We start from the raw sequence: 25,760 nt of genomic DNA on the forward strand, positions 1-25,760 counted from the left end.
TGTGCGTGTGAACATACTTCAGTTTAAGCTAACTTAACAATTGAACCACACCGAATTTAGAATTTCTGTACTCTTGCAAGAGAAGTGAATAAGGTGTATTCAGGAAATCTGTTTTGTCGATTGGAATAAAGAATCACAGATGGAAAATAATTTTCATTGGCTTATAACAAATTCATGTGACTTGGGAAAGTTGAGGTGTAGTGAACAGATAGATCAGTTCAAGAAACTGAATCATTTAAAAAGTTATAAATACTTTTTTACACTTACTTTGAAATGCAATCAGCATGTTATTTACAACTGCATTAATATAAGAATGAAATAATAAGACTTATACCAGAAAACATCCTCAATTGCATTATTATTTTTCAAATGAGAAGATTAATTAAAATCTATTTGCATACAGACTTAATGAATTTCTTTAAAAAAAAATTATTCATTATTGAATAGCTAGATTTACTCAAACTGTTGTCTTTAAAGAATCAGCTATATTTTAAACATTCCTAAAAAATTAAAGGCTTATAATTGTGAAAAGGAACTGAAAAAAATAATTTATGCAGAATATTAATAACAGTGTAAACTAATTAAATAAAATATATATTACTAACAATTGGTTCGAAAAAAAAAATGCTTTTGCTGTGGCAAGAATTAAATTTTAATTCTTAGAATAATAGAATAATGATGTTTAATATGCAAGCATTCAAAAAAATGGCTAGGATTTCTTCTTATTATCTTTATGTGTAAATGTTTATGATGCTAAATCTCCTAATTAAATGTTTCAAAGCAAAAAAAAAAAAAAAAAAAAAAAAAAAAAAAAAAAANAAAAAAAAAAAAAAAAACACAAGTGGTTTAAATTTGAAGCAATGCTATAATTTTAAACTATATATACCATACAGAATTATATGGACCATATAAGAAAAAATTTAGGATTTAAAAAAAAAAGTTAAGCATTTTTAAAAACTGCCAGTTTAGTAAAATTTTTCCACCTTAGATGAAAATTACTGAAATCAGTCAATATTTCTCAACTTTTGAACATTTTTAATAAGCCAGACAATGCAACATTGGAGTAGCTTCCCAAATAATAAAAAAATTAAATCCTACACTTTTCTTTATACAAAATTTTGTATATTTTTCATATTGTCATTTCAAGCCTTTTTTAAAATTAGTATAGAAGGCGTTGGTTAAATATATGTTAAACTTAACCTCTTTTCTGTCAGATTTTTTTCCTTCAAATTTCCAACCCACTGAAGAAAAAAAAAATGAAAAAAAAAGCGTTTTTTTATAGCTGAAAATGTTTTATCCCAAATTCAATAATGCAAAATATTTTTGTCAGCAAAGGAATTTTTTAATTATATGGTAAAATATCTCCAGTTTTCCCTGCAATGCACTCAAGTTTTATCTTTAAAAAACTCACTGTGATAACATATTTATTAACTCTATTGCTTTAAGGCATTTACAATAAATATCTGCATAAAATAATTATTAATATTAGGTAGAAAATAGTTAGGAAAATAATTTTCCAACCTTACCGTTAAAACAGCTTTGCAATCAGTCTTGGGCATCAGAGCGTAAAACTTACTTTTATCACAAAACCATCATAACTATTTTGACATTCAAAGGTGACACTAATGAAAGCGAAATTACAGAAAGTACAAAATGATTTTGATTGCAATTCAAGGTGGGAAATCTCACTGTATTAATTGTGAAGAAAATGGGACTAGTTGCGCCATTTCTTAGCAATATTCTGAAATATAAAAATAATTGCAAGATTTAAAGAGATGTGTATGTAGAGACTAATTCAGTTGGGCGATACAATTTTTCTTTTCGTCACATGGCATACAACGGGGACCATACGGGCACAAAAAAGCTAAACTTCTGAGATGCGACGCTGCCAGAGAAGGCTTTAAACTTAATAATCTTGAATAACTATTGAAAATTCTCAAAAGGTTATAAAAATAGCATCTTATTCAGCAAAAACTGTCATTTTAGAGACTACAGAGACTTTAATGAAGAGTTTTAATACCTTAAACATATAATTAGATTAAAATAAATATACTTTGTTTGGAACCGTTGCACTTAAAACATTTGTATATTACTTTGCATAGCTTAAATCAGTTGTTCCCAAACTTTTGTATGCTTATTGCCATTGATTGATATGTAAAAAAAAATTTAGTGTACACACATTGCAACTACGTTTTCACAAGAAGAAATCTCACTGGAAGTTTAATATCACACATCAACAAAAATAAGGAACATTATTTTCACATAAGTAATAACTTAACATTAATTTTCAAGTAGTATGTGCTTAAGATAAACCTATAATAATTTTCAAAACACCTAAACTAACATATATATAAACATATAGAGATAGAATGTATAGATGTAATAGACTTTGAGCAAAATAGTAAACAATACCACTCTTCATAAAACAAACATAAACATTATGAATCTATTTTTCATTCAAAATTATTTTGTGAACCAACTGGATCAGGCATAATTGACGCTTGAGAAGAATAAATATCACCTAAAAAAAGTAAATTTCAATCACAACAACAAAAAGTATAAATTAAGAGTAGAATAACTGAGCTGTAATTATTGTCTTCTCAAGTATAACTCAATTCAATGATATGAAAGAAAAAATATATAGCACAGATTAAAAAAATCTCCAATATTTATATCTTTAATTATTGTATTATACGAAAAAGAAAAATAATTTTAAAGATGTTCATATTAATTCATACATTTAGAGGTAATATACACTGCTGGACAATTGCTAAGGACGGATAACACTATCATCCATAGCAACCTCAAAATGAAAGGAAGCAAAATGTGGAAAATTAGAATAAGTGCAGGATATAGTAAGAAGAGGTATGCGTATGAAATTATTTTTTTCCACGTCTGTTCATTACGTCATAGCGCTGATAAGAGCTTTAAAGATTTTGACGCGTGTGAAGAGTTGTTTCAAGTCAAAGTTTTACAGGAAAGATTTAGTTGACAAACTTGAAATTTTCGGCATGTCTTCCCGGTATCGCTAAGATGATTTTAAGCGTGACAGAATTATTGGAAAGATTGAAGAAAGGCGAAAAATAACAGATGTTGCCAGAGAGTTCGACATAGCTCAAAGCGTTGTTTCACGGCAGTGGAAATCATTTAAAACTACTGGAATGTGTAGTAGGCTGTACGAGGAAGGTCGTGTTAGCTCAGCAGGTGGCAAATCAGTTTCCTGGCTAAGAATATTAAGGAACGGCCTGAATATTAAGGAACGCCTGCAGAAGACAGATACATCCTCCTATCAGCAAAAAGGAACAGGCGCACCACAGCTCAGCAGGTGGCAAATCAGTTTCTTGCTGCCACAGGAAAGCAGATTTCCTGAAAAACTGTTGCCAGACGTTTGAGGGGAGGACTATATGCCCGCAGACCTGTTGTGTGTGTCCCATTGACCAGACAGCACCGTACGGCCCATTTGCAATGGTGTCGTGAGCCTCACAATTGGACTGAACAGGACTGGGTATGCGTACTATTTTCAGATGAGAGTAGGTTCAGTCTGTCATCGGATTGTAGACGCCAACTGATCTGGCTCGAGAGTGGTACTGGTTATCGTCCAGAAAATATCCAGGAAAGGGACCGATATCTGACATGCATTGTAATGGTGTGGGCCCGCATCATGATCAATGGCTGCACGCGCCTACATGTGGTTGCGAATGGGACTATGACGGGCCAACGATACATTGATGAAGTTCTACATCCTCATATTCGTCTTTTCCTTGGTGCTGTCGGTGATGAATTTGTTTTTATGGACGACAACGCAACATGACATTGAACACTCGCTGTTCAGGATTGTTTAGACAGCTAGGGTATTCAAAGCCTCTTATGGCCATCACGTTCTCCAGATTTAAACCCCATTGAAAATTTTTGGGATGCTTTGGGGAGGCAACTTGCTGGTCGAAACTATCCTCCGACAAACAAGAACACCCTCATCCGTGCACTGATAGAGGAATGAGATAAATTGCCTCAGCAGCTGCTGGATAATGTTGTGCAAAGTATGATACGACGTGTAGAATGTTGCATCACACTCCACGGTGGACATATCCCGTACTGACACCTTTCTTCAAGTTGCCTGCTGACATTTAGATGCATTGTTCCATTTTTTCGTACGCAGCATCAAATGAACATTTTTTTTCCTTCAGGTGTTTCATAGCTTTTGTACTCTCCAGAACAATGAATATTCTTTATACTAATGTCTGAACAGTGTGGCAACTATATTTTATCCTACTAGGCCTCATGTCTTGCTTAATGTTATGCTACATTGCAAATTTGTGATCCCTCCTTAGCAATTGTCCAGCAGTGTAATATTGGGATGAATAAATTTTGAATATTTTGTCACAATATGTAAAGTTACAGAAGTGAAAGTATAAAACACCTTTTTTTTGGATGTTAATTCTGCTCGAATAGAGAAGAAGCAGACATTTAAAGCCATAATTACTTTCCAAAATGTAAATTATTATGCTGGTATTATTTACTATATAAAGTGAATATTGTGAGGGGTAGGTTAATGAGGGGTAAGAAGAGCATGCAGTGTTTTACAAAAATAGATATTTATCTGCACATAAGTCACCTAAACATAACATGGGTTAAATTTTAAAGTTATAGTTAAAGATGTTAATCAATAAAAATGACTTTGCATAAAATGACATTACAGAAAATTATATATTTAGTTAATAAAGTCCATTATAAATTTTAAAAAGCTAACTATAGAAAACAAACACACAGAAGAGAAACGCTAAAAAAAATTTCATTTACCATGGGTTTCCTTAGTACATTTTTCCTTGTCTTGAACAATGTAAAATGAGTTTATGAAAAAGAAGGCTGAACCAAGGACTAAAATAAACATTGGAAGAAAGAGAGCATATTGCTGACTTTTAAAGGTGGATAAAGGACTTTTATCACCATTTGAAATTGCATCAGATAACTGAAAAATAAAATGAATGCAGAAAAGGATTAAAAACTTGAACACAATATTATGTTACATTCACAAAAGTATTTAAAATATTTCAAGATAAGAAAATACTTACAACACCCACAATATAAGGACTACAGGCATCACCAAGAACATGAGACAAAGAAATTTGAATAGCTTCAGCCATTGATCTTCTTTGAGGTATGACAACATACTAAAAGAAAAAAAAAATGCTGAATTAAATTTTTTTTATGCAACACTTACAAAAAAGAAAAAGTTTAAAAGAGTGTTAGTTATATAAGAATAAAAAATAACAAAAAATATGTAAGTTTTGGCTATGTTTGAAAAGTAAAATAATTGTAATAATAATAAATAGAAGGAACAAATTAACTGTTAGATTTCCAAAAATGGAACTGATAACAATATTATAATATAAAAATATTTTAAAGATATCATTTAAAAAAATTCAAGCCTTAAACAAACCATTCATCAAAAAATTTAGGTTTAAAGAAAAGAAGTCTAAGAAGAGGTATTCATTTATTTATTGTAAAAACTAATTTATATAAATGTATATGCATATGGATAAAAGTTTTTTCTTGTAACTTTTAGACATAAATTTGTATTTACTAACAAAGTTGAATTTTTCAACAAAAAATTAAAACTTTCTAAATTCCTTTTTTTTAAAGTCAAATAAATTTTCAGAAATTATTACGATTATTTTTTTTTTAAAAAAAGGATCAAATTTTAAATATTTTACAACAGAAGATTCAAATGAAAAGCTTTTCAAAATTAATTCAGTATTTCCTCAAGAAGCCTCCAAATTTGCCATTTTAACAAAAGCTGGAAAAGAATAGTTGAGTAAAATAAACTCAAACTGGAAATAATTTAAAGGAATGTTTGTAACATGTGGTATGTTTCTGAACTACAGTTGCAAAGTAGTTTTTAAAATTTTTTTAAGAAAACTGAAACAATAAAATAACATATATATTTTTTAATAAACAGCTTCAAAGGTAAAATGACATAACGTGACCAACATCTAGAGCTTGCTTTAACTGTATAGTTTCCCTCCTTCAAAACTTACCTCTTTATTCAAAATTTTGAAATTTCAGCTCACCTGCCTTGTCGCTGTTTTTCATTTCCATGCACACAGACTAAAGTTTTCGAATTATGAGTGAAGAAATCTGATTTTAAGTGAGAAAAGCTGAAAAGAAGTAAAATAAATAATTTTTCTTTGGCTTAGTGGTCTTAGTAGGAAGATTAGGCAGACAGAAAGATCCACTGTCTGCCTAATCTTCACTGTCTGCCTACTGACTTTAGAAGTGACGTCACAAATTAAATCATTCCAAGTCATATACTCTTCATATAAAGTCGACAGTTGTTATCTTGATTGACGTTTAAAGACTCGATAATGTCCAAACTATAATGTCTAAAAAGGGACATGAGGAAAGAAGCTTTGGTTTCCACTGAGTTTCTAGACAGCTCCAAAGAAATGCTTCTGAGGAAAATTAGAATAAATCGGGCATTTTTTGAATTGTGGTGGCCTAGGGGATAGAGCACTCATCTTCCAATGAGTTGAACTGGGTTCAAATTCTAGCGATGACTGGTTCATTTGAACTCCACACAAGGTTTGCACTGACTACAGTCACACACATTCATTAAAATTATTACAGTTAATTTTATAAGAACATTTTTAAATGAAATTAAGAACTCACTAAAACAATGTCAGCAACCAAAACCCAGTTCATGCATAACAATGTTACGCCAAAGAATATACACACCTGTAAAAGACATAAGATTTTTAATTTTAAAAAAAAAATAAAATTTGTGTCTTTCTCAATGCAATAGAATAAGACTACAAAGATTAAATTAGTACACAAAAAAAATAATTTTATTAAATTAGTTTAAAAAAAAAAAACCTTTGGTAATTTAAAACAATAATTTGTATTTTGATATCATGTATTTCTTTGGTTCTTTTTTTATAATCGCAATTCAAGACATTTTTTTCTTCTTTTTACATTATAGTTAACCATTGAGTAGCTCCATATTACTTGAATTCATTCATGCAAAAAAGAAAGAACTTACAGAAAACGTTAATAATCCAAAATATCATAACAATAGGAATAATAAAATAATTTGTGTTAGTGAAATTAACAATGAAAATTTAAATGTGATAAATGATTGCAAATGAAATTTAACATGATACATATTTTAGATAATGACTTGCAATTTTTTTCTCATAACATAGTTAGAATTTCCAATTCATAATCCTTCAACAACATGCTGGCAGATATTCTATTTCCTAGATTAATCCTAATATTTGCTTAATAGAAAACTTATTTTTTAATAATTGATGGTAGAAATTTTAAGAACATTAGACAGGATTTCCACTACATTTCAGAAATTAAACTCCCTGACTTTTCCAGGTATTTCAGAAAAATCTCAATACAATTCATGACCCTATTTCATTCATAAATTGGAAAAAAAAGCTCTTATTTTACCTAATAAATCAAATACTATATTTGTTGAGAAAAAATATAACTTAATGAACGTGTTACATAAATACTTCTTGAATATATTTTATGCATATATTGAAAAAAAAAAACACTATTTTATTTTATTTGATACATTAAATGCCATATTGAGAAAAAATATCACTTAATGAACATGTTTCTTTAAATTTTGTACTCTTAAAAATTTGACGGCCTAGAGCTTCAGTTCCAGTAGCCCTGTCTTTTTCTCTAATCAAGGCTACAATACAAATCATGCTATGTCAAAATAATTTTTTATATTATAAAAATCAATCCCGACATCATGACAGATAGACTTAAGACGAAAAAATTGCCGATTTCTCTTGTTCCTGACAGTAAAAGAAATAATTTCCATCCCAAAATAATAAATTTTCTTTTTTAATTCTTTTCATAACAAACGCTGAAAGAAGCGTGTTTTATCTATACACAGGTAATAGAGAGCACATTGATTTTTTTGAAAAAATTTTAAAGCTTATAATCGAGTAAGTTTAATATTAAAATACATTTTTGAAATTTAATGTTATGTTTTAATTAAAGTAGTGATGATTAAATCTTATTAAATTAAAAACCATGACATGATTTTCTATTAAAGGATCTTGAATACTTACATATGATAAAGTATTATTTGATGAGGCAGTAAGACAAGCAGCATAAACAAGAGGGATTGAAAACATCATACTGTATGCACAGATTAAAGGATCTGCTCTGGGATTATATCTTCTCCAATACTGAGAACATATTGACCCAAGCACAACTCCAACTATTCCTGCAAAGCATGTGATCACTCCAAATACAAGGGATAAACTACAAGATAAAACGAAACTTGTAACATACACTAAAGGGGAAAAAAATGTTAGGTATGGAACCTCAAATAAAAACCCAGTGAATAACTTACTAAGTTTTATCTGGTTTTTCTCCATGTACTTCAATAGCGGAATCCATAAAATCTGGTACCCACCAAGCAAGAGCTCCTACGGAGAATGTGACACAAGTGAAACCCAAAGTCACCCATATGAAAGATGGTCTGGAAGAAGAAGAAAAAACCCAGTTATACTCAAGAATAAATTTTAAATTTAAATATAAAAGAAAGAAGCCAGAAGCAATTTCAAAAGAAGAAGCGAAATTAATAGAGGGTATCTGCTACATTTTAGATTTTCAAACTCATGACTTTTCATGAATAATTTCAAGAATTTTTTATGACTTCCTGAAGTTACTATTTTCTCTGACAAAAACACAACAATAAATTTAAAAAAGCATTATAATAACATTAATTGAAATGAAAGGTATAACTAAAACTGTCATACTCTGCATCTTCATATTTATTGATTTTAAACTTAAAAAGCAGAATAGAGAAAGAGTTGAAGCGATAAAATAGCTGAAAAAATACAAAAGCAAATAACTTAATACAGTCAAGAAATATTTAGTTACTAAAGCTGTTTTATTTCTTCTTAAAAGTAAGTGCAGTGTAAAAAGCCTAAACTAGAATTTTAAATTGATAAAATAAAAAATAATAATAAATAAATAAAAAAATTATGAAATTACTGAAGTTTAACAGATAATTTTCTCTAGAAATTATGAAGTTCTTTTATTTTTCTGAAAGAACACCATATTTTTTAAAGAACATGATAAAAACATTTCATATTTTAATAAAATATGACTGTAAGAGGGGATTTTGTTACAAGTTTAGATAATCGGAACACTGTGAAATTGGGGGGGAGACGGNATACAAAAGTCCATTTAAACATAAGACGAGAATTCCATTTAGAAAATTAGATATTTCGGCTACCTAAATGCATGACTTTTCACGATCTTTTTAAAAATATCGTTAAAATCATGACAAATTTTATTCAATAACGAAATCCATGACTTCTGTATTGAACAAAACTCTGTTAATAACAAAAAAAATATTTTTTAAAAATTAGAGTTGTTTATTACTACTTTGATACTATGGGGGATTCCACTTGTAGCAAATTTTCAATTTGTCAATTTAGTCAAAAAAATTTGTTTACAACTTATTTAAAAAGATATGGACAATTCTAAGAATTTTTGTGAAAAAAAAGTCTAAGAATCCATTACACTGTAATTTTTTAAAAACTTACAGGAATTTAATTGCTTTTCAAAAAATTGAAAACTAGGTGTTCTGACTTAACATATTATGTTATATTCCTAACAACTAGTTTTTAACTTTTAAAAATTTTTCTAACTTTTGAAAGTTACCAAAACGTTTGTATGATTTAAATCACTTGATTTAAATGAAGATTAAAATTGTAATTTAAATCTCTTTAATTTTTTTTTAAAAATAAATAAAATATTTTTAAGTCAACTATGATTACTTTAAGAAAATCATAGATTTAAACTAATTGATTTTTTTTCAAAAATAAATCAAATAAAAAATATTTTTATAAATATATTCTTTAGGGTGTAATCTTGTTAAAGTCTGATTTCATTGACAATGAAGGTTTTATCCAAATAAATAATGAAAGGGTAAATTATTGTATTTCAAAATTGACTAATAAATAAATAAAATTAGAGACTAAAAGTGATTAAAAGTAACGTTAAACTGTTAAGTTATAATTTTCCATTAGCTGTATGTAAAGTTATTTGCAAATAACAAATTTACGATTTAGTTTTATCTTTATTTGGATACTTTAAGTTTTTTTTAAAATATGTTGAATATGTAGTTAGTGTCAACCAATATTGAAAAAAAAAATGTGTTCTGCCCAAAGTAGCTTACGATATTGTTTTTTTTTTCATGAACTTATTTTGATATAAGCTAATTTACTTTTCATTCGATATCTAACTGAATAAGTGCCTCTTTTTCTTTAATCAGTGATTAGTTTGCAATAATTAAAAAATATTTTCAAAATATTTATTTAGGAATATCAACTATTTTAGCCATGCTTTTAAATAATATTAAGAACTGTTAAAATATTTTATTGGATGATTTAGTAGGTAAATATAAAGAAATCTGATTAAAATCAAATAAATCTAATTAAAAAAAAATAATCCCGAACAATTGGAGCTATTATAAACAACGCCAACACTTATTTTCACAAATATTATTAACTAAATTTTAGATTCTTCTTAACTGAGTCATAAGCTTTAAGTAACGAGCTAAGGCTGAAGTCTTTAAGTACAGCATTCTTAAATGGTGAAATCGCACTATGGATGATTGATCGTGTAAAACTAAGTGCAGATGGCTGAGGTTAAAATTCGTCGTAAGGGTTACTACTTCCGACTGATCTGTGAAAAAATAGAATATTACTATACTTTGCATTCTTAAAATCTTTTAATTTAATTTTCAACAAATGAATTCGGAAAACTCTGCAAGCTTGCTATGATGCTACCCAAAAAATAACAAACGGTCTATCTCACTCAAATATAGCCGAATAAGAGATAACACTCAAAACATGTCTAACCTTACACTATATTTATGCAGTGAGTGATATTAATTTTGTTAAATTTCTTTTAGGCTGACAACCTGTTAGAATATATAAATCATAGAAAACTCCGATGATGAATGGTAAAATTGCGTGTAAATTTAAACACAATTCAGAATAATAAAACTTCCCAGAACATTAAGACTGTTCACACATAGCCTCATAAGCACAACATAAGCAGAGGGATACACCGGAAGTTTTCTAAATTTCTTCCGGTTTAAGGAAGCTTGTTATTGCTTACATTCAATCAACCATCCATAGATAAACATTTCTAAAAATGGCATACATTTTTAAAACTTCAATGATATCTTGAAAAACACTTGTGGTATTTGAAACAACTCCTCCATCAGCTCTTCCACGTGGAGGTTCAATCAAAACAGTCAAACATAAGATCACAGCTAAAATACCAAGGCCCGGAGTCACCTGAAGAAAATCAATAAGATATTTAATGAGCCAAGGAAGATTTACAGTTTACCCTATCATAAGAATTGATACCTTGATTGAATACCATCATTAAATTATATTAATTTTATAACTTTTGTTCAACAGTCGACCCAATTTTGGGTTTACGACTACTAATGTTCAACTCCGTAGCCTTGTAATTTTGAACCAATCCAGAAGACAAGGAAACTCCTGCATCAGTACCCCCAGAGGTACGATTATTAGAACATGGAGGGCTTTTGAGACTTGACAGATTTAATGTGCAACGACCCCTTGGACATGGGCCCAGTGCCCTATCAACCAGGCAATCCCGGTCGAAATTATATTAATTAAAAACATAATTAGAGTCTCAATGGCTCAAGGGATAGAGTGTTCGCCTCCCAATAAGGTGAATGGGGTTCACATCCCAGCGATGGCTGCTCGATACGAATTCCGCACCGAGCTCGCACTGATTACAGTGCTGACATAAAATATCCCCAGTGGTAGACGGATCATGGGTTAGAGTCGCCTTGTGGTCAGGCCATGGGAGCTTTTCGTGGTTTTCCTTTCCATGTAACATAAACACGGGTGAGTTCCATCAAAAAGTCCTCCACAAAGGCAAAATTTCTCCCAATACTTGATCTAAGAGTTCCCTTGTTTTCTGAATTAGGTTCAAAATTGCAAGGCTATAGAGTTGAACATTGGCAGCCATAAACTCAAAGTGGGGTCGGCTGTTCAACAACGGTTATAAAATAAAATAAAATTAAAAACATTAAATAATTTGCATTAATTTAAATACCTTGATTAAATTATGCTAAGAATAAAACTGTAAATAGTTGAAAGTTTACAAGTAAGGAACAGTTCCTGAATAATATGACAAATCTGTAGCAAAAGGAATTTTAAAACATGCATCTTAAATCATTCAAAATATTTACTGCCTCTGTTGTTCATTATCAATATACAAACAAATTGCAACATTAAACATTTTACTATAAATATCATATGAATAATAAAATTTAAATAATGTTCACTAACTTACTCTCAAAGCCCAGTACCAATGACCAATTCTATTTGCTACCTCAGGTCCAACGATGTAACCTAAACCACTGTAACAAACAATGTGTTTAAGAAAAAGATACATAAATATTTTGAAGACTAAAATAAAAGTATATATAATGGTTAAAATTACACAATCTTTAATACTTTTAGCCTAGGCGTGCACAACCTTTTTGAGGGAAGGGCCACATGCACAGCAGATTGATCAATGAAGGGCTGCATGCCAAAGTATTTAGACAGACATATTGACAGTAATTGTTAAACAGCAGTGTTCTAGGCACTAAATTCTTTTTGTCTGTTAACCTTGTAATATATTTGCACAAAATTAAATACTTTTAAATGTTTAAAATTAGAAACTGCAAAAGTGATTATTTAGGAAAAAAAAAACAGAATCAATTTATCAAAAATAAAATTAAGATAAATTGAAATAATTAAAAACTATGGGGAAATTCATGTTTTTTTTTATCATATTACATAATACAAAAGTCCATTTAAACATAAATTTCATTAAAAAATTTGCTCATAGAATTAAATTTTTAAAGAAATAAATATTCTAGTTATTAAAATAAATGCAAGTTAAATACTTTGATTTAAAGAAAGTTTATAGGGTTAACAATTATTAAAATTAAAACAAAATCCCTTCAGCGGCAAATAAGATTTAACAATTAGTAGGGAATATACTTTAAACTTTAAAACATTCAATATAAAATAATTATAAGAGGCAGGAGCTGAGAGGGAAGCAAAAGAAAGAAAGAAAACCTTAATTTTGAAGGAACTATTTTCTTTAATAATAAAAAACTTATTAAGATACTTGTTCACAACTTTTCATGATCAATACTTTGAATTACTATTTACTTACTTACACTTACAATTACTTACTTACACTTATTATTTACAATAAATACACATATATATTAACAATTAATTAAAATTTTACATCACTTTACGAAACTTATCTTGATTACATTTTAATGCAGTTAAAACTAAAAATTATACAAATCTTTTCCTCAGCATATAATCATAACTGATATAAAATGGTCCAAGTAGGTAGAAAATTGTTTAAAAAATTTCTTAACGGTTATCCTGTAATTTGCAAACTTTTTAAATATTTTGATAATTTTATCTACTTGATCAAGTGGTAGCTTTTTTGAGCCATTAAATGATAATTTAATGATTTTGTTTAAAGACTGCTCTGGAATTTTGAACAGGCCAAATTCATTCTGGAAAATAGTTCTTCGAAAGAAGCTGTTGTTGTGGGCAGTATTAAACTTAGGACAAATAACTTAATCAGTTTTGGAATCTGCCCCAGATGTTTTTCCATTCCTGATTTTTAAATCGCGTGAACACAAACAGCGATGTGTTATTTTTAAATTGCTTGAACACAAATTGCTTTATGTGAATTTTAAATTGCGTAAATAAAAAATGCAATGCGTGGTTTTCAAATCGTGTGAATACGAATCGAGATGCGTGGTTTTAAAATTGCGAGAAGAAGAGTCACAACATATGATTTTTAAATCTGTGAATATGAATCACGATTACCTGTGATCAGTGAAAATTCGAGAGATTTTTCGGTTCGATTTCAGAGGGCAGAAAATGAAATCTGAAATTGAGAATATCTTGCAAAATGCAGCAGTTTCTCATGAAAGTGCAAGAATTCTCAACACTGAATTCCGCTTAGCATATAAGTACACGCAGACGCACAAGTATTTCGTTAAACACAAATAAAATGATCAGCACTTTCATATGCTAAGGAACGAAAGTATGCTAAAATGGATTGTGGTTGAATGAATAGTGAAAACGTTAATAAAACAGTGTGAAAACCACGTTTTCCGCATAATTCATGGCAAAAATCGACACGGTAAAAATATATCTCATTTTGGAAAAGGAAAAATTAAGAACTTTTTAAAAACACCTAATGAAAAAAAGCACCTTTAAGGGCTTTTAAAAAACGAAAATCAAAAATAAGCTCCTTTAAACATTTTTTTAAAAAAGCTACGCACGCTGTTAGTTAGATATAATGCATGAAATCCTTTTCTTTTCAATTAAATATCTAAGCTTATGTAATCAATATTATGCAAATCTATATGTTAATGCAATAAAAAAAAGAAATTTTGCACAATTTCATTCAATAGTAAAGAGCAACATCAATTCCTTAAGACAAGTATCATTTATTTTTTCATCAAGTGATTAAAAAGAGAATTTTCATTAAAGTCTACATAAAAATTTTATTTTTAATAAATACAAAAAGAATAAAACAGTAGACAAACCTTCCAACAGGAATTGCAAAATAAAACAAGGAAAGCATTCTAGTTCTAGTTGTTCCAGTAAACAAATCAGCTATAACAGTGGGTGCTATAGTTGAGTAACTTGCTTCACCAGTACCAACCAATGCACGTGAAAATATAAACAACTTGTAATACTGTAATGAGTAAAAAAAAGTTTTTTTTGTCTTTTTTAGTTTGAAATCAATTATAAAATATAAAGAAAACATTCTTACAAAAAATAAGCCTATAAGGTAATAAATATTAAATTTTTTTCAAATTAGATTTTTTGGCTAATATACAGACGAAACTAAACAATTTTAGGCATTTTTTTTCTATTGCTGGTTCTAATTGATAATATTAAGAATTCTTCTAATTGATAATGTTAAGAACTAGAATTTAAACATTTATTTATTATCCTTTTATGGAAGTCATAAAAAAACATAACCAGGACCCCCGTGGAAGAATATTTTCTTGCTTTCTGCGTCATACCTCTCTAATACTAACATCTTTCTACAAGATACTTTTGAAAATAACAAATATACATGTCACTAATTTAAAGTAACAGAAGCGCCAACTTCAAAAAAAAAAAAAAAAACTTTTCAGAAGCTATAGAATAATTTTTTAAATTTAATATGTAATATTTTTTTATTCTAATATTATGTATTCTTGAATTTTTTAGGGGGAAAACACATTAGTTATTTCTTTTTTCATCTTTAGTAAACATCCTCACATTAAAAAAATAATTAAAAAATCATGAAATCCCTAGCAGTAACTACCAAAAAAAAAAGATCCGATGAAAAAAGCAGGCGATTTGAACTCTTCAAAAAAGGGTTACTAAATGTGTGTTTTTATTTAGAGATTCAGTTGTTGTAATCAGGGTTGGCAGGTTTTTGACATGTGACAGTTTTTGACAGTTTAAACCATGGCTTAAACCGTCACGTCAAAAACCTCACTGTCAAAAATGTCGAAAATGTCAAAAACCTATATTCATATGTGAAATTTAATTAATACATAAAATTTATATATTTTTTAAAGGATAGTGTTTCTAAATATGTTCTAGAAAAAATAAATTTAAAATTTTGAAGAAACACTTATATTTTGAATAGTAACCAAAATCTTGTACTTTTGAAAACTCACATCTTTTGTAATATTATGTATTCATTTTCATGTGTTATTGAAAATCTGCAGTGATATTATTAAGAAATTTATTTATAACCAAATTTAGTGTATAGTATAGATTATACTAAAAATTAGACATTTTTAAAGATAAACATTAGCAGTTTTGTACATTAGACATCTTTTAAAGAAAAATCTTTTTAATATTCTTTTAAATCTTCTTAATAATCTTTTTAACATAAGACAATACAAATTTAAGTGCTTTCTGTTAAATACACAGAGTAGTTAGTGTCGATTTACAGTATATTCAGCCTATTCATTTACTATGCTGAAAATTTAGTTTATCCAAATACTTGTGAATTTCATTTTGCTGAATACTATATAGTTTTGTTGAATATCTAAATATTCAGCTGTTGAATAATTACTTCTTGCTTTCAAGATATGCATTATTTGTATTCTTAATACAAGTGGAGAAAAAAAAATTAAGAGATAAAAATTGTTTTAAAATGATAAGTGTAATAATTATAAATAAATATAATAAACAATATGAATTATATTTATCATTATTCATAAATATAACTACTTTTAAATTCAAATTAACATACTGGATAATAAAGATATTCGGTATAACATTAAAAAAAATTTTTTATACACTTGTATCTAGTATCAAGTTTGTATTTATACAACATAACTTGTAAGTTCCTTATAAATATTAGTTATATGTTCCTTATATGTCAAAAATGCATAGTAATAAACTTTTAATTTTCTTAAGTATCAAAAAGAAAAAAAAAATTTTTTTAAATATAAATATTTAAACAATTTTTGTGCAAAATTTTTCTGCACATGCATTTGAATATAAATTTCTGAGATTTTAAATCTGTTATTTTACCTTAATTTTAATTAAAAAATATTTTAAAACCTGCTGATTACCTATAGTATAATTAAATTTCAATATAATGCATGGCAACTGTTGGTAGTTTTGAAGTTTATATATTTTCTTGGCAAACTTCAGTTTTTGACATTTTTGACGGGTTTTTGACGGTTTAAACCAGTATTATACCCTTGTCATGTCAAAAACCACTTTTTGACGTCAAAAACCCAACCCTGGTTGTAATGAATAATACAGTATTAAAAATATTAATATTTTAAAAGCTATGAGGAAATCAATAGTAATTATTTGCATAAAAAATAGAATGAACATTTCCGCAGAAAAGAAAACCAAATTTTTTTACTTCATTACTCTTTATTTTTCATTATTCTCCAATAAGAAACAAAAAATCACACAATTACAAGTGTATTTTTTCCATTCTGATGAGCGAGAAAAGCATCTTTTGAATATAACTCTGAAGAAAGAAAAAAATCTTTTGAAAATTTTTGCAGAAAAGAAAACCAAAGTTTTTTTACTTCCGAAAAGAAAAATCTTTCAGCAAAGAATTCGGTAACGTTCTGCGACAATGTCGCCGTGATTCTGCAAAAATTTTACACTTGCATTAAGGTTTAGACATGACAAAAGAATACCAAGATGGAATACTCACATGAGGAGGAACAAAGGAACCAAAGAATGTAGTTGCACTCCAAAATGAAATGCCACAAGCCATAATAATTTTCCGATTGTATCTATCCCCAAGATAGCCAAAGATAGGAGCCATTATCAAATAACTTAGAATGAATGATGTTTGTAACAGACCAGCTTTTTTATCATCTAATCCATAATAACCTTTAACATCTTTTAAGACACCTGAAACACAAGTATTTAGTAAGAACACAAAAATATAGCTTATTTATTTAATTACTTTAATTAATAAACTAGTCTCAATGATCAAAAACTTCTAAATATTTTTAGAATCTTTAGTAAAGTAAAAAACTTACACATTATTAACAGGAACATAATATTTACGTGTAAGAATGTTATCAAATGTCATGAATTATCAAATGTCACAGTACAGTTTGAACTAAAGCGTGTGACAGTCAGACTCCACTTTCCTTGTTTCCTATGTTAAAATATCAAGAATTACAAGAAATAGTTTTCTTGTTCAAGTTTTACTTTGATGTTAGACACAATTTTGACCTGTTATTTTACATATTTTGCTTATTAGATATTGCTAAAATTTATTCAACTGATTTTTTTTAAAAACTTGTTATCTAAAGACATTGAATTTTATTATCAACAAAACAAGCATAAATAATTTTAAGTAGAACAACAAAGAAAAAAAAAAAAAAAGAAAAAGAAAAAAANAAAAAAAAAAAAAAAAAAAAAAAAAAAAAAGAAGAAGAAGAAAAATTTGCATGATAAAGCAAATTTAGAGTCTGTAAGAAAAAGAATTTTAATTCTTACGTCATAAATAGATTTTTAAAAAAGTAGTTGTGAAAAACTTTTAATCTGTTAGTTCTATATTAAATTTAGCTTGTTTAAATTTAAGCTATTCTTATATTACTTTAGAGGTTTCAAAGTGTAGATTGATTTCCTCTAATTACTAATTATATTATGAGGACTCCAGTGTGTGAAAAGAGCAAGGATGACGATTCTAAAACTTAACATAAATTTATTGAAACGTAACAAGTTTTGTGCGACTGCTCGCTGACGGGATACTCTCTGGAATGAATATAGAAATCCTTAATCCCGGCCTCTCAGGGTAGGCTGAAGAGGCACAATTTGGGGGTTTGATCTAAAGATAGATTTTCTAGAAGGGAATCGCTACATTACTAATAGATAAACAATTACATGGGACATTTTAAAGTTAATCAATCTTGAGCTCTAAATTTGCACCTATTGATCGAGCAAGGGATAGAAAAATGACCTTATTCTGACGTTATGCTTTTACATGAGAAAGAAAATCTGTAAAATTGCATTTTCTTACAGATTGTATTAACAGACTGTGATCTTTGTTCTTTACACAAAACTATTCAGATGTTTTCCACCTAGTAATTTGCTCGTGAAAGCATTTTCAATGTTTGAAATTGTCTGTAACACTAGGATTGAATTAGATTTCTGTATTTAAAGATAATTTTTGAGCATTCATCCACATATTTTATGAATATATTTCACGAACATAATTGTCATCCTCCCAAACTTAGTGTTTCAGATAAGAATTTGATTAAATAAATTAGTGTCTTGCTCAAATTATTTCAAAATAAAATGTAAATAGTTTACTGATCTAAATTTTCGTGCGAACTTTAAAAAATACTTAATTTAATAAAATTGTAAATCAGAGGGGGAAAAAAACAAACAAACAGAAATAAGCACAAAGACTTTTTATTAAATATTATTAAGTATATCTAAAGACATTCTGTTCATAGGTCATTATTATATTACCTTGTTTGACTTTATTCAAATATTATTTTAGATTATCCTAAAGAATATGATTAATTCCAGCTCAAAAAGTGTTGCAACAAATTTGCGTAACACGTGAAAGAAGTATTTTTGCATTATTTATTACAGAAAAAATTTGGGTATCAAATGGTAATAAAAAAAATAAAAAAATTGAGATTGTTTTGTAATTGAAAATTTGTTTCGTTAAAAGTATGAAAATATTTGCATCATATTAAACTAATAGTAAGATATAATAATTTGTAAGGTTAGTATAATTTGTAACATAGCAAAAAAAAAAAAAAAAATAATNTAAGTTTATTTCATTCATTGCAAAAAAAAAAAAAAAAAATCATGAATAACAATTTTGGCTTGACTGGCAGCTATGAAACCGTGTATCTCACATAGGCCTCACAAAGTAGTATGCATAGCTTCCATCATTTAAAGTTTCTTGTATAGATCCAGAGAAACAAATACAAAATTTGTAATCAAGAAGAGCCAGAGGTAAAATGCCTTCTTTCTGCTCATTGAAACATTGTAAGAAATATTGACTTCGTTCAGTGTCGGATTAAGCGTAAACGGGGTCCTAGGCCATTCAAATTTTTGGGACCCTTAGATTAAATTTTTTTTCCTCATATATTTTTAATTTATTCAAATATAAAAGTATTTATATATCTTTTCATTTAAGAAAGTATATTTAAAATAAAAAAAATAATAAAAAATTAAATTTTACTTTATTTTGTTAAATTAGAACTAAAAAATAATTATAAAATTTTGAAAAAACTTGAAATTTACTAACACTTTACAAAATCAACGCTACTATAAAATTGGTATTCAAAAATCTTTTTTTCTGCTCTGGCGATCAATAAGCTCATCTATAAAGTTATCTAAATTAATTTCACGGAGAACATCTGATTCGATAGGCAAACTTAGCATGTTTAATCGTTTTTAAAAAGTGACATTTCCTTGCTCACTCTTCATTTGTTTCATTTTTAAAAACGAGCGATCCGTAGAACAATTTGTCAATCAAAAACATTGAAAAATCTTATAATACATAAAGTATAATAATACTCATAAATAATAACTAAAATAAGTAATAAATAAATATGATTAACTTTATGTAAAAAAGCTATTGTATTTTATTAATATATATTTGAAATTGTTTTTTTTTTAAATCATTGTTTTACTTAATTTTTTAAACTTTATTTTCAAAAAATCCATTTCAGAAGGCCCCTAATCACTGGGAGCCCCATTCCATGGCCTAATAGATAATCCAACACTGACTTCGTGGAAGATGAAAGTTGAACTTAGAAAACTAACCATGAATCAAAATCTTTTCAAACTTAATCATCAGCATCTCTACACAATGCTGCTTGATCTTGAGAAGTGCAAAGTATGATGATTTGACATTCTTGTCTTCTCAGCTCAGGCTCAAAATAAGAGGGTAGTAAAAATAAACATTACAATATAGCAGAGATTTAGTTACCAAATCCCATTCAATAACACATAAGGATAAAGTCAATTTTCTATAAAAAGAGGCAAATTATTAAAAAAAATATTTGAAAAGAGGTTGAAAGTTTATTTTGGAAAATAACTAACAACTATTTTTTAAATTTTTTTTTATAATTTTCAGCTGTATTCAAAATGTATAGGTTTGCAATTGAATTGAAAAGACAATCATGAACAAAACAAAAGCATTGTTTTATTGTTAAAATTGTCTCTGAATCTTTTTATTTTTCTTACAGACTATTGAAACTAACAAATATTTCAGAAAATGCTAATATTAACTATAAAGTATTTAACAAAAAATTAATAAGTTTATTTCATTCATTCTACTTTTTTTTATTAAGTATTACACATTATTTTGGCATTTATTATAACTTTAAAACTAAATGTTACACATTTCATTAATCACAAAATATAGCATAAATAATTATAAGTAACTATCAATAATAAAATTTTAACAAATTATTATTCATTTAAGATAAAATATTTCTAACTGAAAAGTTCAATCTTGTGATCTAATTTCAGCAGGGATCAGTTAATGCATTTTAGAGCATTCAAAACCTAATTTTCACAGAAATTTAAAAAGAAATTGGCGTTGAAGAAAAAAGCCAACTATTATTATTTAATTTTAAGATTACTTCTTTTTATTTTGAGCAAACTTACAGTAAATTAATAAATGAAGATTAACTTACAACAGTGAATAAATAAAATCTAAATATAAAAAATTAAATTGTTGAAGAAAGTTCAAAGATAAAATGAAATAAGACATTTTATTTTAGACTATGTAATCAAAATAAAATGAGCATTCACCCCTCCTTGAACAACAAGAAAGAGGCCACTCCTAACAGAGAGAAAACAATTAAATAAATATAAACAAAAGCTATTGGTCACTCTCTTATAACTGCCTATGGACAGCAGCACTTCCACGGAGGAGTGTTGAGAACTTGTTTCAGTAGCTGGGATGCCCTTTATCCAGATCTTCGAGGGTGGACAATTCCAGGGTTGGATCCAGAAAATTTTCCTGGGTGGGAGTCATAGACTCAGATTCTCCCCCCCCCCAAAAAAAAGAAAAAAATTAACTTTTTTTATTAAAAAAATTTCTTTCAACCTTTTTTTTGGAAAAAAAAAAAAAAACTGGGGATTTTAATGCTAAGTCTTCTCATTTATTTTCTTCATAATGAACAATAGAACAATACATAAATAATTCAAGTATTCAAAATCTTTAAATAATACATGTAATGTGTTTTTTAGAAACTTTGGCAAATCTGTCAATGATTTTTTCAACATCCAAATCAATTTCTCGATGAATGTTTAATAATAGCCAGATTTTAGTAACGAGTTTTGCAAGTTTCCCATCTTCACCTTTTATACAATCTTTGGTTAAACCTGTTGAAGCGCACTTCAACAACATTGTTAATGTTTACAATGAAACTATGATGAATTTTGTAATCTTTTGGATTATGATTCTTGAAACAGTGAAGAACATAATTTGACGGAAAAAAAATTATTTTTCCAACCTACCTAGATGTATATGTCCCCTTAAATAATTTTTAAAATATTTTATTTCTTTTATAAACTATTAAAAAAATTGTTATTAAAATTTGTTTTCTAAATAAATTTTTTGGAGGGGGGGGGCATGACCCCTATGACCCCCCCCCCCTCTGGATGCGCGACTGGTCAAACANCCGCGCTGGATCTGCCACTGGTCAGTTCAGTATTTTTTATTAAACTATTTAATGGAGGTATCAAATGGACTTTGGATAAGAGTGACATCACTGCACAAGTTTTAGGCTGCGAATTTTGACATCCTTGTAAAATTTCTTCCATTTTGTCTAGTTTCTTCAAAACACCTAGAAGAAATAGGTTTCTTCCCATCTTCCCAACAACATGCCAATCTTGGAAGAAATTATATCATGAAATTAATGAATACTATTGATTTTCACTGTTTTATGATCTGATAAATGGCAATCAAGATATGGTTTAAATAACAAATCAAGTTAATCTTTTTAATAACAGAGGTCTGTCCAGACATTTTGTGAAAGGTTCGTTTTTGGTAGAATTGTGAAAAAAATTACTCGTAATTTGTGAATAAAAAATAAGTCACATTCTTTCAACCAGGGTCCTGCTTTTGTGAATTTGTGCAAATAGAGTCCTGTCATTGCAAAAAACTTTTTCAAGGAGTTTTTAAATTGTAGAGATACAAGATAATGCTCAACACTGTAAAATTATAATTAAAAAAAATTAAATGTTAAACAGTAAACAGCAATTGCTGCTACTAAATTAGAGATGCAACATACAAATTTTTGGTATTTAGCCAATACTGCTGAACGCAGAATATTCATTTTGGACGAATAAAGGAAAAAGCGTCTGTCGAAGACAAAACTTAGTTCGTTCACATCTGTCTTTCTTCCCCCGCCCCCTGGGAAGGGTTTATTCAATTAACGAAACAATAATGAAGATAAAAAAATTTGTGAAGGGTCCGATTAAAAGATTTTGTGAAGGGTCCGTTTTAAAGAAAATATATTTTTTGAAGGGTCCGTTAACGGACCCAAATTTCTTCATAACAGACCCTTGAATAAGCAAAACACGATTTATGAAAGCAGTATGAAGAAATTTTCTTAGCAAATTTCCTTATCACTACAGATTACTGTAATAAACGAGAATGAAGTGTAATCTATTAAATGTACTCCATTGAAAATATGCATGAAGTTATTTATGTGAGGCAAAGTCATTTACATTCATGTTGCTTAAACACTAATAAAATATAACTATCAAAAAACACTATTATATAAGATAAAAGCATAAACATGAATTGTAAATGATCATTGATTTCATGTAGCGCTTTTGAAGTCAAAATTTTGAGATAAACAAACCTGCAAGAGTGTATCTGTCCATGTAATTTATGAGATTGATATAACAAAGAATAATAACCGCTATGTTAGCCTTTCTACTGCTAAAGTTGGATGATGATACAGTACTGTCAGTTCGTTCAACAGCATTTGAAAAAGCGGGAGCATTAACTGTTTCAACATTGTCATTTTCTGAAATAGCGATTGTTCCTGTAGAGGCGAAAGGGGCTTTAATTAGATGCCTATTTACAACAGTTTGGTCATTTATTAAATTTCTTTCTTCCATGATTAATTTTAGAAGTATAATTACGATATCATGACATTCCAGATGACACAGACATATTAAACAACTGATTTCAGATAAGAAAGTATACAAACAAATGCACACATTGAAATCAAAGTAGTAGTAAATGACGGAAAGTTTTCAACTTCTTTTTCTTCACTTTGAAAAATTAGGTAATTGCTTATGGTTCAGCGCTGCCGCTACATTCCGATTCACTCCTGGAAATCAAAATACATCACTAATTTCGATTTTTTTTTTTTTGTTCCTCTGGGGGGTACTGAATGGGAGATTGATAGTGCTCAGGTCAAATTTGGGGGTGGTGTGTGACACACTCACCCACAGAACACTAATTTTTTTTTACACAAATATTATTGGCGATCGAAATGGGCTGCAGGTGGCGTAGAGCAGAACTCTTTTCCTATGGCAACACTTCACATGCTTTCCCCATTAGCGTGTGGAAAGTCATAGAGGAAGGAAGTACGTTAGTTTCTCTCTTGATTTTCATATAGATTAAAATCTTTCAACTTGAAACACTGTATGAAACTGAAAACTGCATTAAACATAGTTCTAAAGAAAAGTATCATGGAAATTTTAAAAAATATTTTGATTAAATAAAAAGGAAAAATATTAAGAAAAGGGAAAATATCGTAGTACATTCCTATACAAATGAAAAGAGGAGGAGAGGGAAGGGAGAAGGGCTAAAGGCATGAAACCGGTCTCTCCCCAGATGGCGTATTCGAGTGTTGCGATTGCGAATCAAAAATCGCTAGAATATTTTAAGAAGTTTGGGGCATATATAAAAATAAATTAATTATATTTTTACTAGATATAAGATTAAAATAATAACGTGAATTTCTAAGAATGTCAGCAAAATATTTAAGTTTCAGCTCTGCCACCCAGAAGTTAATAATCATAAAACAAAGCTATTTCATAACTTTGTAAAAAAAATTTGATAATTATTCTGACCTATTTATGAAGAAGGCATCACAGTTAATCTAATTTATTAGGATTTAAACAAAAATTTAACTATTATTTATAGTATACATCATAATAAACAACAACTGTGAAGAGAAACAGAACTTACTCACCACCCACAAAAATCTAAACTTTTTTTCATACAAAGAATGACACAATTTAGCCAAAACTTAGTATACAGTTTATTATAACTCTATTGTACACGAAAATCGACCGTTAATACTTCAAAAATTTAAGGAAAATATAAAATTAGCTTATTTTTTACAAAATGACATCAAAATTCCATAGACTTACATTAGAGTGCTCGCCACCCAATCGATTGTAAACAAAGATCGTGACGTCACGCGCCCGTGCCCCATATGACCCATGTATGTTGTCTCCGGATCATCCTTAGGGATGTGTCCCAAACCGTCGCTAATAGCCCATTGTGCAGCTCTATTGCGAATAACCTTATTTCTAGAAAGTGTGTTAGTTATCAGAATTTTATATAGAGAGCGTTGAATTTTTTTTTTATACCAAGACAAATGTGGTATAGATTGTTTGATTGGACCAATGCCAATAGTTTAAAGGTAATATGTTTTATGCCTAAAAATTAGTTTTTGACTTCTACCTATTTAAGCTTCTTATAACGTTGCTAGGCTCTAACTATCTAAGAACTGTATTGTTACTTATATAGTTCTTTTTACAAAAAAAGAAAAAAAAATTGAAATAAAGTTCATCCATTTAGACATATAAACTTTATTCAAAACTGTTATACTCTATCGACTTTTCGTTTTCTTTCATTCATATCAGCATAATAAATAAACAAATTAAAAAACGAACAAACATGAGAAACAACATTTTTGTGTCGATAATAATATCACACACGTAAGTATAGGCATAAGTTTAAAATTTCATTTTTTTTTCATGTTTGGAGTGAGAACTGAAAATATTATTTTATTACAAAAAAATATTTTTTATATCTATTTTTCGATCCATGCGACAGTTCTTCCTCTTTTGTAGATTAACAATTAATTACAAAAATTATTTTCATTTTCTATTTGGGGTAAAAAGTATTATATT

The 25,760-nt window shown here is 28.3% G+C and overlaps 1 protein-coding gene across 2 annotated transcripts; it reads right to left on the reverse strand.

Annotated features, from left to right (window-relative positions):
* Nucleotides 1–1,064: 1,064 nt before the first annotated feature.
* LOC107445060 (protein spinster homolog 1) lies at nt 1,065–23,963 on the reverse strand. 2 transcript variants are annotated; one of them, XM_016059377.4, is made up of 11 exons: nt 23,465–23,963; nt 17,314–17,516; nt 14,666–14,817; nt 12,382–12,448; nt 11,209–11,345; nt 8,378–8,506; nt 8,091–8,286; nt 6,667–6,732; nt 5,070–5,168; nt 4,798–4,966; nt 1,065–2,521 (listed from the first exon to the last, which is right to left on the reverse strand). In XM_016059377.4, exons 1-11 carry the CDS (start codon nt 23,724–23,726, stop codon nt 2,454–2,456), a joined length of 1,548 nt encoding a protein of 515 aa, XP_015914863.1. In that variant the 5' UTR covers nt 23,727–23,963; the 3' UTR covers nt 1,065–2,453. The 2 variants fall into 2 exon arrangements, with proteins under 2 accessions (XP_015914863.1, XP_042901437.1); XM_043045503.2 differs by lacking the exon at nt 23,465–23,963 and adding an exon at nt 20,406–20,611 and having other exon boundaries at nt 1,727–2,521.
* Between the last annotated feature and the right edge of the window lie 1,797 nt (nt 23,964–25,760).

This window comes from Parasteatoda tepidariorum, chromosome 9 (assembly GCF_043381705.1).
Source record: "Parasteatoda tepidariorum isolate YZ-2023 chromosome 9, CAS_Ptep_4.0, whole genome shotgun sequence".
Lineage (NCBI taxonomy): Eukaryota > Metazoa > Arthropoda > Arachnida > Araneae > Theridiidae > Parasteatoda > Parasteatoda tepidariorum.

What these genes read in the sequence shown, in the direction of transcription:
- LOC107445060 (XM_016059377.4), bottom strand. Translation starts at nt 23,726, where the DNA reads ATGGAAGAAAGAAATTTAATAAATGACCAAACTGTTGTAAATAGGCAT. An exon ending in CAAATAATACTTTATCATAT is followed by an intron (nt 6,733 to 8,090) that starts GTAAGTATTCAA and finishes TGTCTTTTACAG; the next exon opens with GTGTGTATATTCTTTGGCGT. An exon ending in TGGTTGCTGACATTGTTTTA is followed by an intron (nt 5,169 to 6,666) that starts GTGAGTTCTTAA and finishes TTTTTCTTTTAG; the next exon opens with TATGTTGTCATACCTCAAAG.